General features: G+C 42.2%; 1 protein-coding gene across 3 annotated transcripts in view; it reads left to right on the top strand.

The window, feature by feature from the left end:
* Positions 1 to 2,575: 2,575 nt before the first annotated feature.
* LOC139218495 (myocyte-specific enhancer factor 2C-like) overlaps positions 2,576 to 14,566 on the top strand; it is a 31,010-nt gene continuing 19,019 nt past the window's right edge. For 2 of the 3 annotated variants that reach the window (XM_070850072.1, XM_070850069.1), the window contains exons 1-3: positions 2,576 to 2,774; positions 5,886 to 5,982; positions 12,635 to 12,811. In XM_070850072.1, coding sequence (XP_070706173.1) covers positions 12,758 to 12,811 — 54 coding nt within the window. In that variant the 5' untranslated portion in view covers positions 2,576 to 2,774; positions 5,886 to 5,982; positions 12,635 to 12,757. Of the gene's footprint in view, positions 2,775 to 5,885; positions 5,983 to 6,312; positions 6,359 to 12,634; positions 12,812 to 14,566 lie in introns of those variants that run through there. The other variant, XM_070850071.1, reaches the window with a different exon arrangement.

The following is a 14,566-nucleotide window of genomic DNA, read 5'->3' as shown; positions in this document are numbered from 1 at the left end:
GGGGCCAATAAAACGTCCCATCGCTGCTGTATTGGTTATTTATTCAGGTCAGATGTTAGAAATGTCTGTATACATGATGTGGTTTGTGTGACAGCAGGTCAGTTGTTCTAAAAACTGCAGCGTCGGTCAAAATAGGAGCATAATGTTTATTACTTAGCAGTTTTTAATTCTGTGGATTCACTGCTGTTTTCACTGCTTCCTTTACTTTAGAAATCCATAATAATTCATGTAAAATCTCCTTTTTCATTGGACGTCTGCACGTCTGAGTATAAATACACTGAAATGGATGATTTAAGAGGAAGCGATGGGGCACAGGTTTAGTCTGATGATGGTTGAAGTTACAGAACTAGAATTATTTAAATCTGCAATAATTCAGTTTAATTTCCTCGTGTTTCCTGAAGGACAAACAATCACCGTTGGCTCCTTCCCTTCAGTCCAGCCTCCGTTAATTTCCTCGAGCCTAAATGGTGCGGACAGGAGCCTAAACAGCTCGTCGGGGAAATGAAAAGCTTGTTTCTCTTTCAGGAGGAGGTGAAGGATGGATGCAAACCAACGGTGGGGAAGTTAAAACACAGTAAATTTAACACAGCAGAACGTTTTACACATTCCTTGGAGCCTAAACACTAACGCTCTGCCCTGCGTCTGCGTCCGTGGGTGTTGTAGGAGGGAAATCATGCACAGGATTTATTCTAAGGTGGAATTATCGTTTACGCTTCGACTGTTTCCTTTCCATCAGCAGGTCCTCGCCGACTGAAACTCGCTGACCTGCGGTGTGAAGCGTGGAGGCTCCTGGAGGCTGCTGGCACATTAAGTAATGATTATTCTGCCAATTATATCTTTAAATGTGGATGCATGTGATGTGAACCTGTGCTGACATATTAACAACCAATCGTGAAGCCTAATTTATCTTTTTTAGCTTCTTTTAGCTCTTTACAGCCAACAAGTGAAGTAAAGCACCTCAGGACATGTTAGCTAACTGCTAACATGCTAGCCAGCAGGACACATGCTAGTGCTAGCTAGTTCTAAATAGCTCTTTTATTTCCTCTGGATTGATAAAGAGTCTTAAATCTTTTCTTTAAGGGGATAAAAAAGTTGTTCAAGCCATGACACTGTCAGATAGCTGGTTAGCTTGATTGGTAACAAGTTCACTCAAGAGACTCATTTGTACCTTTGAGGCCTGTGTGATTAGCTTCTGTAAATAAAATTAGCAGGCGCTAAAAATAAGCTGTGATAGCTCTCTCCATTTTTGGCTAGCACGTTAGCTTGCAGTCTTTCACCAACTGGCCCCATGAATAGTCCTCAAGCTTTAAGAACCACACATTTAGTGACAACATCGCTAACTGACTGTCAGCTAGCTCTGTAGCTTGAACTGTTTTACTGTATTAAATGAAATGATGCACAATCCAGTGAATTAAAAATGTCAGCTCAGAATTATTTTGACTGACAGGAACTAGCATGTACGGCTAGTTAGTATGTTAGCAGTTAGCTTGCCAGCTACAGCTGTTTACCAACTAGCCTTGCGAGCAGTCCCCAAGCTCTTAGAGCCACATATTTTTTGATACTTTAAGTACAAACGTACTACTTACTACAATCCTGAGAAGAAAATGTCAGCAGTCAGTAACTGCTTTTCCCCACCGCTTAGCATGTTAGCGGTTAGCTCGCTAACCACATAGGTAGTCCCATGGCTTTTAAAACCACATATTTTGTGGCCACAAGCAACTTCATTTTGCTAACAGACATTTAGCTAGCTTCCTCGCTTCAACAGTTTTGTTTTTAATCTTGGAGAAAAGGTTTACAACTCTTTAATGAATGAATTAACTGATTAACTGACTGGAAACCGTGTGTTAGCATGTTAGCTGTTAGCTCGCCAGCTGCCAACATGTTTTGTGAACCCGTCCGGCTGAACTTTGCCGTCATGGTGTTGTTTGTGCCTGCTCTCTCCTGCCTGTGTGCTGTTTTTCAGGGGCTTTTCAATGAGTCGGCCTCGTTCTGCACCGATACTGGACGGATTCACAGATCGTGGACGTGAGCCGAGCCTGCCGGTCCTCTTCCCCGGCGCTGACGGGAGCGGACAGCTGAGGCTAATCCTCCGCCAGGCAGATGCTCGCCGCGCTGATATCTAGGACACGCTGGCAGGTTTGATCTCTCTCTCTCCCCCTGCATGTAATGTGTAGAGCCCAGGGTCTTTGGAGCTGTAATCCTGGGCTCTTACACCGAGGCCCCGCCGAGGCCCTGAGTGTCAGCAACACATTTTTCTCTCCACACACACACACACACACACACACACACACACACACACACACACACACAGGCAGCATCACTGACACCTCAGAGCTAAATATACCGCGAGTGACAGCGACAGGTGACCGGGCTCCTCCACAGGCCGACCCGCCCGGACACCGGAGGTCGCAGGGTGTGAGTGTAAGACTGTGGGGGTAAAAGATGTGTGTGTGTGTGTGTGTGTGTGTGTGTGTGTGTGTGTGTGTGTGTGTGTGTGTGTGTGTGTGTGTGTGTGTGACGGAGGGGGTGGTGTTTGAGCGTAGACTACCTCTGCTCAGTGTGGACTGAGCTCAGATCCAAACGCAGCCCAGTTCTGGGTTCCCCCTCCTCTCTAAGCCAGCTGGTCTGGCTTTAACGTCGCTTCTTTCACTTTCTTTTTTCCTCCCGCTTTTTAGTCGTTTCTTGTTTGATACAAGGGATCGATCGGGCGAAACGCCCCACAGCTGGAGCTGCTGGGGAAACTTCCAGGTGAAGACAGACGACTAAAAGCACCGGTGAGTGAGCTGGGTGGTGACGGACGACGTCTGGGTGTTTAAATCTACAGGAAAACTGGAATATTGTAAAAATTAATCGAGGGGGAAGAAGGAAAAACGTGTTAACTGGACATCAAAGAGGCGTCTGAGATGGAAACTGACTGCTGCCAATTAGTTTTCAGAGGAAGTTGCTTCAGGCCGGTCGATTCGTTGCTAAAAGTTGCTAAATGACGTAATTATGTTGCATGTTAACGTTATTTAAAGGCGTGAAAGCGTGTAAAATGATATTATTCAAATGACGAAAAAGTATTATTTAAAATCTGTTTAGATTTGTTTAGCATTTATTTCTGTCTTTAAATGTAATGTAAACAAAATGTGTATATTTTTTTTCTAAACTCATCACAGGTTTGTTGTGTTGTGTTTTTTCTTTATTCCTATTTATATTTTTCTTGTTGCGTTAAAAAGTTACAGTAAAACCACACATGAACAATTTCATTTGGCTGTTTTATGTGGTGTATTGCTAGCTAGCTAGCTTAGCGCGATAACGACAGAACAACAGCGTAAAAAAACCAACAGGTTGTGGAATTATTTCATTTTTTAATTATTTTTTTCAGTTATTTTGTGTCATTTAGTGAGAAAATATGCGCATTTTAGCGTTGTAGTCACTTTTTAAAAATTAAATCTAGTATTCTGTGTCTTTTAGCTCTGTTTTTGGTCTCCTCCAACAAGCAACAACAGGCCCCGACTTTAACGATCTGGTTGAGTCTCACAGCTCTCATCAGCGTTAGCAAGCAGCCGATCTCAGAGAATATTTTAGATTCTTTTAAGTACATTTTTTTCTCGTACGTTGAATTCTACGTTTTATTTCTTGTAAATTAACTTTAAGAATTTTTTTATTCTGCTTTTTTTTTAAATATTACCCCCTTACTCAATTACTTATTTTATGTATTTCCTACGATTAAAAACAATTAATTTAATTGTTTTCTTTAATCTTCAACTTTTAGATTTTACATAGTTAGTAAACTGTTTTTTCGGCCGAACTTTTGCTGAATAAATCATTTAATAGACGAACGATTTCTCGTATCTAAAACAAAATAAGATCAGTTTTACTATTAATTTTACGAATGTTTTTAGGTTCTAATGTTTTCAGTCTTCACCTTTATTTTATAAATATGAATCGTGCCTTTGAGTTTCTATGTTGGAAAACTGATCTAGTTTAGTTTATTTGTACAACAATAAGAATAAAAATATATTAGCTAGAAAACAGTAATTATGGTAAAAGAAGTGAAAGAAAAACTTAATTTCACCTTAATTCTGCAACTAAAATGTAAGAATCATAATCAATAGTTTTCTTTATTGTGAAGTAAATATTTTTGTATTATTCTCAAAGACATAAAACACTGTGACAGAAATGATGTTGAATAAATAAGTAAAAGCTCTCAGTGAAGAGAAAAGAGGCTCAGAGTTCGGACTGTGCAGACGTCCTTAAACGCATCACTAATCATTAACCTGATAATTAGACTCTCAAAGATTTTGGTTCAGTTATTTATTTATTTTTTTAAAATAAAAAAATGCCAAAATTCACTAAATGCAGCTTCAGTTTCAGCTCCAAATGTTAAAATTAGCTGTTTTTTTTAAATAATAAACTGAAAACAGACATTTTTCAACATTAATCTTAATCTAATATTTATATTTATTTCTATGTGCTTTTAAGTTTCATTGTGCTTTAATGTGCGATGACACTAAAGTATCAGTGTGTATCTGATAATAATATAATGAATAAAATATTTAAATGTCCCCATCATGGGACTAATAAAGGAGATAAGAACATCTTATCTTATCAGTTTGCTATTTTCTGACAGGTTTTACACCAAATAGTTCAGATTAAGATTAGCAGATTAATCAGTAATTAGCCAGAGAGGAAGTATTAAACAGTAAAAGTACTAAAACCACACAATTAACAATCAAAAAGCAAAGATATTATTAATAACCCCCCTAATTTGGTCAAATACATTTACTCAGCTACTGTACTTAAGTACACATTTGAAGTTCTTGTACTATTTCTCTTTGTTATATTTCTACTTTACTACATTTTGGATGCAAAAACTACTTTTTATCCCACTACATGTTCAACAACAGGTGGAGGAAGTATTCACACCATTTACTGCAGTAAAAGTACTAATACTACACAGTAAAAGTACTAATACTACACAGTAAAAGTACTCTGATACAGTAAAAGTCTGTGAGTCTGATGAGGAAAATGTTAAAGCAGAATTATTAAAGGATGAAAAGCAGGTTTCTACTGTTGGAGCTCCATCGATCCACTGATTGATTAGTTTGTAAAAATAGTGAGAAACGTCGTCACAATGAACCAACAGTCCAAAGATCCACAACATTCAGTTCACTGTCATTTAAAACCACAACATTTGACTTAATGATTATTAATATCATGTATGGATTAAGATGGCTGACTTTTTTTACACCTATATTTATATTTATTCACATATTTACATTGTACATAAACCCAAAAGTTAAATGTGTGTTTACTTGTTTGTCTTTTTGTCTGTTTAAGTACATGAAAGCAGGAAAAACCGAATTCCTTGTATGTGTTCACATACTTATAAAAGATTTAGATTCATAAGTATATAGATTTTATACCAAAAGAGACACAAAAATGTCATTAAAAAAAGGCACCAAACGACCATAAAGAGACAGTTTGGTCTGTGAAAATGGTGAAAATAGGATAAACTGTAATTAAATCAGATTTTATAAACTCCTCAAATGTTTTGTAACAGTAAAAAGTTAAAGGAGGTAATAAAGTGGTGTAAAGAGAAAATTAAAGGTTTTAAATGGAGCTGCAGTTCCTGTAGCCTCCACAGAGGGGCGCTAGTCATTCTGATAAATGATCAATCAGTTTATTCTCACAGTACCTGTTGAAAACCGGAATTAAAATAAACTGATTTAAATAAACCACTAATAATTAATTCATCATCATCCATTTATTTTATTTTAATTCTGTTTCATCAGTATTTCTCCCACGCAAAGCATCTAATCATCTTTTCTGTTTATTTCCTGTGTGTGTTTCTGCGCGTGCGTGAACCTGTGTGTGCGTGCGTGCCTCCTGACGCCCAGGTGCTTTCGCTGACGAGCCCGAGAGGCGCGTGCGTGCTCCAGGAGACTCGCGGATGGACTGAACCGCTGGACGGAGACATGCGGAGCTGAGCGCGAGGTGAGCCTCCGCAATGTGTGTGTGTGCGCGTGCATGTGTGTGTGTGCGCGCGCGTGTGTGTGACGCGCCATTTGACTGATGAACAGGAAACAAACACGATAATCCCGCAGTTTGTGGATCTGCTGCGGTCCTCCCATCACACACACAGTCCGAGGAGGCGTCTCCGTCTCTGCTTAACTTCTCTCTTTTTCACCGGGAGTTTGGCGCTTTGGAGCCCGGGGGTGCAGCTCTGTTCTCGGGCTTTGTGCGGAGCGGAGCCGCGGTCCGGTTGACTTCACTGAGAAAAAACTCGGGAACTTTTTTTGTTTTGTTTTTTCTGTCCGTGCCATGTGAGGAATGAAAGTGCGGGTGTGTTTGATTTCTACAACGACACTTGGTAAGAGAGCTGATATAAGTGGGGTTTTAGTTAAGAGAGCTGATAAAAGTGTGTAAAATTCAAAGGGAGTTTGGAACGGATGGAAAAACCACAACATGCACGCTGGTTCTTTATTTTTTTCCTGCTCAGGGCATTTGTTAGAATTACATTTAGTGTCTCACCAGTGGTTTCCTGTCTTTTCGCCTCAGTATGACAAATGCATGGAGTCAGGGCCGCACTCAGTGATTTGGGGGCCTGAGGCAAACTCACTCAGGGGCTTCTCTTGTGCCTTTTAAAGGGATAGTTTGGATTTTTGTAGCTACTTATCCATTGTCAGTGCATTTACCTGCAGCTCTTTCTAATAGGAAATTGAAGCCATTCCATACCTTTGGTTTTGCTTTCTTCCAACCTGCCAGACTTCATTGACAAAAACAGTAATTTTACCTCCTGGAACATGAGAGTTCTCTGTGCTTCTGCTGTCTTGATCAGCAAAGTAACACGTTAGTTTGGGTCCAAACTAACCCTTTAAAATGCCAAAGTCACACAATAACGCAAACTAAATAACTGATTGAGGCAGAGGCAGCACAACAAACTCCTGTGTTCTGCTGGGTAAAATTACTGTTTTTGTCAAAGGAGTCTGGTGAGTCTGAAGAGAGCGTAGATCGATACGACAGCTTCAGTTCTTCAGTCTATAAGGGCTGTCTGACAGCAATGCAAAATATTCTAAATAATTTTCAGACTGGATTCATGTTTCAAGTGGATATGGGATGATTTTAACATTACTTGCACTGGTCAGTGATTTCAATCCCATCTGAAGTACGTACTGTATGTATGTGAGTAACTTTCACTTGTTAATCTAAATCCCATTACAGCCCGACATCCTTATATTTTAAGGTGGATCTTTAAGTTTTTTCTACTTTACTTAATCATTTTTAACTGACAGAAGAAACTGAACATGTTAGCTCCAGTAATTAGCCGAATTAGCTGTTAGCAGCTCCTCACTGACGTACAGACAGCTAACACTGCGTCAGCGTGATGCCAAAGAAAACTTATAAACAGAGAAATTCTCAGACAAGTTCTGAAGCGTCTGTTTTCATCTGATTTCCGAGCTGATTTCTGGAAGTTTATTCTGGAGGGACATGAGCGGAGTTAGGACGAGATTTCTGACTCTAATTCACCTCCTGCGAAATTAAAACCATTGAACGTCATCTTTTGTCGTATTGTTACATCATCCGACAAGGCGGAGTTTGTGTTTGTGCTGTTTTCCCTGCAGCCGTCATGATTAAAGCTGAAATAGTTTCTGCTGTGAAACCTTTCTGGAGCTGTTAAATCCCGTCTCTGATCTTTGTGAAGCATTTTATTTATTTATTGCCATCAAACCGTCCCAGGATGCACTGCAGGTTTATATAAAAGCGCACAGACAACTATTCCTTTAAAGCGTCCACTAAAACGGTGGAATTAAACAGTAAAAAAAGGTGCGTGGAAGCCAAACGTTGGCCTCCACGTTAGCATAAAGAGGGCGCAGATGTCGGTGTGTTAACGCCCACGTATGCTGAACATGTGCGGCGGCGCCTGAGCTGCTTATGGAGGCGGATACCTCATAAACCAAACCACGTGTGTTCGACTTAATACCTGCAGTAGTTTGGTCATTTAGCCTGCTTTGTTTTTGTTTTTTTTTTAAAGTTGATGAGACACTTTGAACTTTATATAAAACGATAAACTATAAGATATAAAACTGTTGTGACGTCACACAGCAGGAATGGACCATCTGATTATATCTGAACATTTAAATAGTCGTTAGATTGTATATTTAAAAAGGAATAGTTTCTGTGACTCTCCTTGTTTTAAAAATAGATTTTCATCTCTGTGAAGACGTGGATCAGGTCTCTGCAGGTCTCTGCTGCAGTGAGAGCAACTGTCCAACATTTATTAGCTCCAGACTGTTGCTAGCTCGCTAATTAAGCTAACATCAGCTCCATGAGTTGGTTGAAATCGGCTTTTTAAATGTGCCGAATAAGCGACTATCAGCTCCTGTTTGCAGTTTAGCCATGAATGTACCAACAACTGTGACCGGATCACTTTGACACTGACAAAAACTTAAAATTGTGACGATTCTCAGGCAAGTTCTGCAGTTATACGCAGCATGTTTCTCTCTGATTTCTGAGTGTTTATGGACGTAAATCGGTGATTTCGCTCTGAGACCCTCAGTGTTTTGTGTGTGTGTTACTTTGCTGCAGTACTTTGTTCAGTATTTATTTGCTCCAACTGTCTGAATATCTGCTCAGTTTCAGCCGCTGATTGAACTGCATTAAGAGAACTTAACTGTGAGGCGAGGAAACCTCACACCCAGCTAGCATTTTGTTTGTGTGATCACAGAGCGACACACGTATCAATGCTCATGAAAGTCAGTCAACACAGGAGTGTAAACGGGGCTTCAGCCGGACACCCCCAGCCCTCCCTGGCCCTCTGACACGGAGACACGCAGAGTGTCCTGCCAAGGAATACAAGGGCACCGCCACATGTCGCCCGGCAGCCGCTGAAATGTACAGCCCACATGCAAACAGGCATTCACACAGTCAGACTCTCGGCCTCCGAGCTCCGGCGTGTTGGAAAAATAATTGGCGAGGCAGCGAGAACGAGTGGGAGCAGCTGAGGAGGACGGCGTGAGATGGCTGATTTCCATCTCTTCCTCTGCTCGACAGTCTCTCTCTCTCTCTCTCTCTCTCTCTCTCTCTCTCTCTCTCTCTCTCTCTCTCTCTCTCTGTCTGTGAACCAGAAACCAGTCGTATTGTTGTTTGAGGTAAAAAGTTCATTCCTTTATTTTTGGAGTCCTTCTGCTTTACACGGCGTCTATAAATAGGGCGGTTTGTGTGCGCGTGGGCGTGTGGAGGGTGAGTTGGGTGGAGATTTGCTGTCATCCTGGAAAAGATCAAGCTCTGCGTTAAATCACACCTACAGATCACACACACACACACACACACACACACACACACACACACACACACACACACTCATTTTTATTGTTTTATGCAATATTCCCTCAGCAGCACACGTCTCACTTTGGCCTAAATTTCCCTTTTGCGACGACATGCTGAGTGTGCTCGTCTGTGAGCTCTAAATTTAAACCGTGTTGATCCTTGTGCTGTTTTCCTGAAGCGAGGACGGCTCGCCGGCAGCGTGACTCAGACGCCAGATATTCGTGTAATGTTCCCCGTCCGGCCGGCCGGCGTGTCGCGGCTTGATGCAGACGGGTCTGATCGAATCACGTCGCCCCGTTTTAATCAAAGTGTTTTGGTTTGTCGCTGCAAAACACATCAGTTATTGCTTCACGTCAGAAGGTGTCGGCTCATGTTCAGTCATTCCCGAGGAAGGAGGACGCAGCTAATGATCGCTGTCGTCACTGATTGATCTGTTGTTTATTTTCTGGATCAATAGGTTCACGCTTTAGTATTTAAAATGTGAGACTCCTGCAGCCAAAGTAACGTCTTCAGATCGTTCAACCAACAGCTTAAAACAAACACAATCACATTAAACAGAGAAGAAGTGCTAATGGAGAATGATTCTTATCAGTGTTTATTGATCTGGTGCCTTTCTGGATCAGCTGATTGATGCTTTCTGCACCCAAAATGACGTCTTCAAATTGTTCGTTTTGTCTGTTTTGTGTATAATGACACATATTTTGGTGATGAGTGAGAAGTAGAAAACATTTATTTTGTTATTCTAAGTATGTGACAGCATCATGGAAAGGATCCCTACAGAGAGAGACCTGGAAGATCCTTTTGGTTTAACCACAAACAGCACACACACCAGACTACATTCACTAAAACAGGGATTTTATGTCTCAGTACATGGGAGTTGCTGGTCTGCTGCTGGCTCCATTACTTAGTTAGTTTGGGTTATTGTAGGTTACACAAACATTGTGTTGGATCCAAACTAACTCTTTAAAACACCAGAAGTCACTCAGTAACACAAACAAACCAACTGATGGAGAAAGCAGTGGGGCAGCAGCTCCTGTGGTCTGAGAGATAAAATTACTGTTTTTGTGAATGGAGTCTGGTGTGTTTGCAGAGAGCGATATAACGGCTGAAGAACTGCCTTCTATAAATAGCTTCATGAATGTGGTTTGGACCAGAGCTAAAAGGATCTGACAGAAAACCAATTAATTGTTCATAATTATCATTAGAATATTTTTTAAATGAAAATGTCAAGAATGTTTCTCAGATGTGAGAAATATTCAGTTTACATCAAAGTAATGTGGATAGTTGTCACTATTTTATAAACCAAATAATCCGATTAGTTGATGATGAAAACAACCATTTGCTGTCTTACATAAAGAAAACCTTTAGTGATGTTACTGATGATGATGATGATGATGAAGCACAACGTCTGAGGAGCCGTATCGAGTTTAAAGGAACTCCTCCTTTTTGTTTCGGAGAGCAAACCTGCGTCATCCCCTGAAGTCTAAATGAGTCTCAGCTTCTTTCTCGGTTTCATCCTGTGAGCCCGGGGGCCACCGCCACCGCCACTGCCGCCGCCGCCACCTCCTGAAAGCGAACACACCTTTTTTTTTTTCTGTCTCCTCTTCCTCAGTGTGACGACGAAGATGAAGACGGCGGCGGTAGAAAGCTGCCAAGAAAACCTGCCGTGTGTTTGTGTTTGTGTGTGTGAACAGCGAGTTAACTCTGCGACCTGAAGCTCTTAAGCTGCACTTCAGGAGGTCACATGGCACACACACACACACACACGCTCACACACACACACACACACACACACTCTCACAGACACACACACACACACACACACACACACACACACACACACACACACAGTATTTTCCCACCTCTTCACACTCGTCTCGTCCTGAGTTTCACGCCTTGTGGCAACAACAGATTTGTTGACTGCTAATGGAGAATATCACCTTTCTCTGTCTCTTCTTAAACACCTCCTCCTCCTCCTCCTCTTCCTCCTCCTCCTCGCCGTAATGAAAGGGCGAGTGGTTTGACATGAGGGCTCTGAGCGAGAGGTCGTGGAGGTTAAAGGGTTAAAGGTCAGCTGACGGGGGCTCTCTGTCCCACAGGAAAGTGCTTGTGTGTGTTTGCTGCTCAGATGTTTGCTGTGGTGCACGATTAAAGGAGCATTCTGCTTTATTCCGTCCTCATCGGTCGTGAGATCGGAGACGTGGGGTCGGGTTCAGAAACACGAGCCGCCAGACGATCAGACAGTTCAGCCGGATTATCTGCAGCTAATCGCTTTATTTGGAAGTAAAAAGTTCTGTAAAGTGCGACAGTGTGAGGAAGTGTTTTGCTCTCCGCTGTCAGGATCTTCCTCTAAAGCTGGAATTACACTCCGCACGTAAACACCTTAGTGTACGGGCAAGGGGATTATGGGTAACCGCAGGCCGACACACACACACACACACACACACACACACACACACACCAACGTGTGGCGTCGACCTGTTCACTGAAGCGTCTCTGTGGGAAAACTGAGGAAACTTTCACGCATGTTGAATATTATTTCACAATTTGTGTCGCGATTCATCGTCTTCTCACGTCGAATCGTGTCTTTGTGATTCGCTCACGGGAGAAGTTCACTCTGCGTTTGGCGTGTAAACACACCTGAAGCACACACACACACACACAGCTGCTGGTGTGACTGTGAACCACTAATTAATGTTCAAGATGACTGTAAAAACATCCATTAAAAAACACATTAATTAAGTCTTTAAACTTTTCTCCAACATTTAATTTATCTTAAATTCTCTTTGATTCGTCTTTTTAGTTCCCGTCTTTGTTTTTTAACATCTTTTTGTATGAAAAGCTCCATATAAATACAGTTTCTGGAGGTGTTTCCCGCTCTGCTCCTCACAGAGTGATTAAAAAACAGAAACGCTGCCTTCACATGTTTCTTTTTTTGTCTTTAGAGCCAAACTCTGTATTATTTGCATTGTGACATGCCCGGCGGTTTCACTTCCTCCCGACCGAGCGGTGGATGAATGGAGCTAATGTGCCGCCTGTCTGTGCGTGCACGGTGGTTAAACTCTGCATCAGAGCGCGACGCAGCGCCAACACGCAATCCAGTTTTGGTGATTGAACACGGCGCTCATACATGTTTCTGTTTGTGTTCGGCCTTTTGTCTTTCTTCGTCGCTGTGGAAAATGTGCACCTCTTCCTCAAACAGGTTTATCCTCCTGTCAGCCAAGTGCAGGCGTGTGTGTGTGATTGATTGATGCAGTTTTATTTAATGTTTTTAACCCCACTGATCAGGTTTTTCTTCCTGTCGTCTGTTTGTGTGCAGGGATTGAAAAGTGAGCGACTGTGAGGACCTGAAAGTCAATTAAAGGAGACAAAGAAGAAGAAGAAGAAGAAGAAGAAGTTTGTGGGGAAAGAAAAGAGGAAAAGCAGAAAGAAATTCGCCAAGATGGGGAGGAAAAAGATTCAGATAGCGCGAATTATGGACGAACGGAACAGACATGTAAGTACACAGGCGACCACGATGCCCGAACACGCCGCTGTGCACTTTAAACACGTCATGAGTCCAAAATAAAGGCGTCAGGGGTTAAACACCAGAGGCCAGTGAGTCATGGAAAATTCCCTTAAAGTCATGAAGTCAAGGGAGGTTTTTCTTTTCCAGGCAGTGAACGTTTGGGAATTCAATAAATGATTTTGAGGCCGAAGACGACGTTCTGTCCATTTAACTACCAGCTGAGAGCTCATGACACACAGTGAAGTCGTTTCTGGTGTTTGGTTGGACGACATGTTTAAGCCTCTGAACACAGATCGCTCATTGGAGAGGTGTACTTAGCATGTTAGCATGTTAGCATGTTAGCACGATCCTGTTTAAATGGATCTAAAGTCAGGCTCCATGTTGGGGAGGGAAAAACCAGCAGAGACATTTTCAAAGGGGTCCGTTGACCTCTGACCTCCAGATCCTCAGTGTGTAGAGTAAACAAGTTAGTGGAGGTCTATAGTGTGTGTGTGTGCTAGTTAGTCAGTGTGTTAGTGTGTAGTGGAGGTCTATAGTGTGTGTGTGTGTGCTAGTTAGTCAGTGTGTCAGTGTGTAGTGGAGGTCTATAGTGTGTGTGTGTGTGCTAGTTAGTCAGTGTGTCAGTGTGTAGTGGAGGTCTATAGTGTGTGTGTGCTAGTTAGTCAGTGTGTCAGTGTGTAGTGGAGGTCTATAGTGTGTGTGTGCTAGTTAGTCAGTGTGTAGTGGAGGTCTATAGTGTGTGTGTGCTAGTTAGTCAGTGTGTAGTGGAGGTCTATAGCGTGTGTGTGCTAGTTAGTCAGTGTGTAGTGGAGGTCTATAGCGTGTGTGTGCTAGTTAGTCAGTGTGTAGTGGAGGTCTATAGTGTGTGTGTGTTAGTTAGTCAGTGTGTCAGTGTGTAGTGGAGGTCTATAGTGTGTGTGTTAGTTAGTCAGTGTGTCAGTGTGTAGTGGAGGTCTATAGTGTGTGTGTGCTAGTTAGTCAGTGTGTAGTGGAGGTCTATAGTGTGTGTGTGCTAGTTAGTCAGTGTGTAGTGGAGGTCTATAGCGTGTGTGTGTTAGTTAGTCAGTGTGTTAGTGTGTAGTGGAGGTCTATAGTGTGTGTGTGTTAGTTAGTCAGTGTGTCAGTGTGTAGTGGAGGTCTATAGTGTGTGTGTGTGTGTGCTAGTTAGTCAGTGTGTAGTGGAGGTCTATAGTGTGTGTGTGCTAGTGTGTCAGTGTGTCAGTGTGTAGTGGAGGTCTATAGTGTGTGTGTGCTAGTTAGTCAGTGTGTCAGTGTGTAGTGGAGGTCTATAGTGTGTGTGTGCTAGTTAGTCAGTGTGTCAGTGTGTAGTGGAGGTCTATAGTGTGTGTGTGTGTTAGTTAGTCAGTGTGTCAGTGTGTAGTGGAGGTCTATAGTGTGTGTGTGTCTTTTCTCACTCATTCTGCTTCACTGACTTCTGGAACCTTCTAGCTGAGGTTGGACACATTTTAGGGACATGAAGAAGAAGAAGGTCCTCCAAGAGATGACGTCACAATGACAAAAAACAAAGACGCAGCGTTTAGAGATCAGAGGGTTAAACACAAGCTTTGGTTACTTTATCGTTTCAAATCGACTCCTGGAAGTCAGCAGGGCGTCGGGCGCTGAGCTCGGTGGCTCAGATATCCTGCAGCCTGAGGCCCCTTAGAATGAGGCTGAACCCCAAACAGTCAGACGCTTCAGGTGAGCTGAGGGAAAGAATGTGGTGCAGAGTGACCAGGATGTTCC

This window comes from Pempheris klunzingeri, chromosome 19, assembly GCF_042242105.1.
Source record: "Pempheris klunzingeri isolate RE-2024b chromosome 19, fPemKlu1.hap1, whole genome shotgun sequence".
Classification (NCBI taxonomy): Eukaryota; Metazoa; Chordata; class Actinopteri; order Acropomatiformes; family Pempheridae; genus Pempheris; species Pempheris klunzingeri.
The sequence above is the reverse complement of the archived record's forward strand: the minus strand, read 5'-3'. Positions and strand labels throughout refer to the sequence as shown.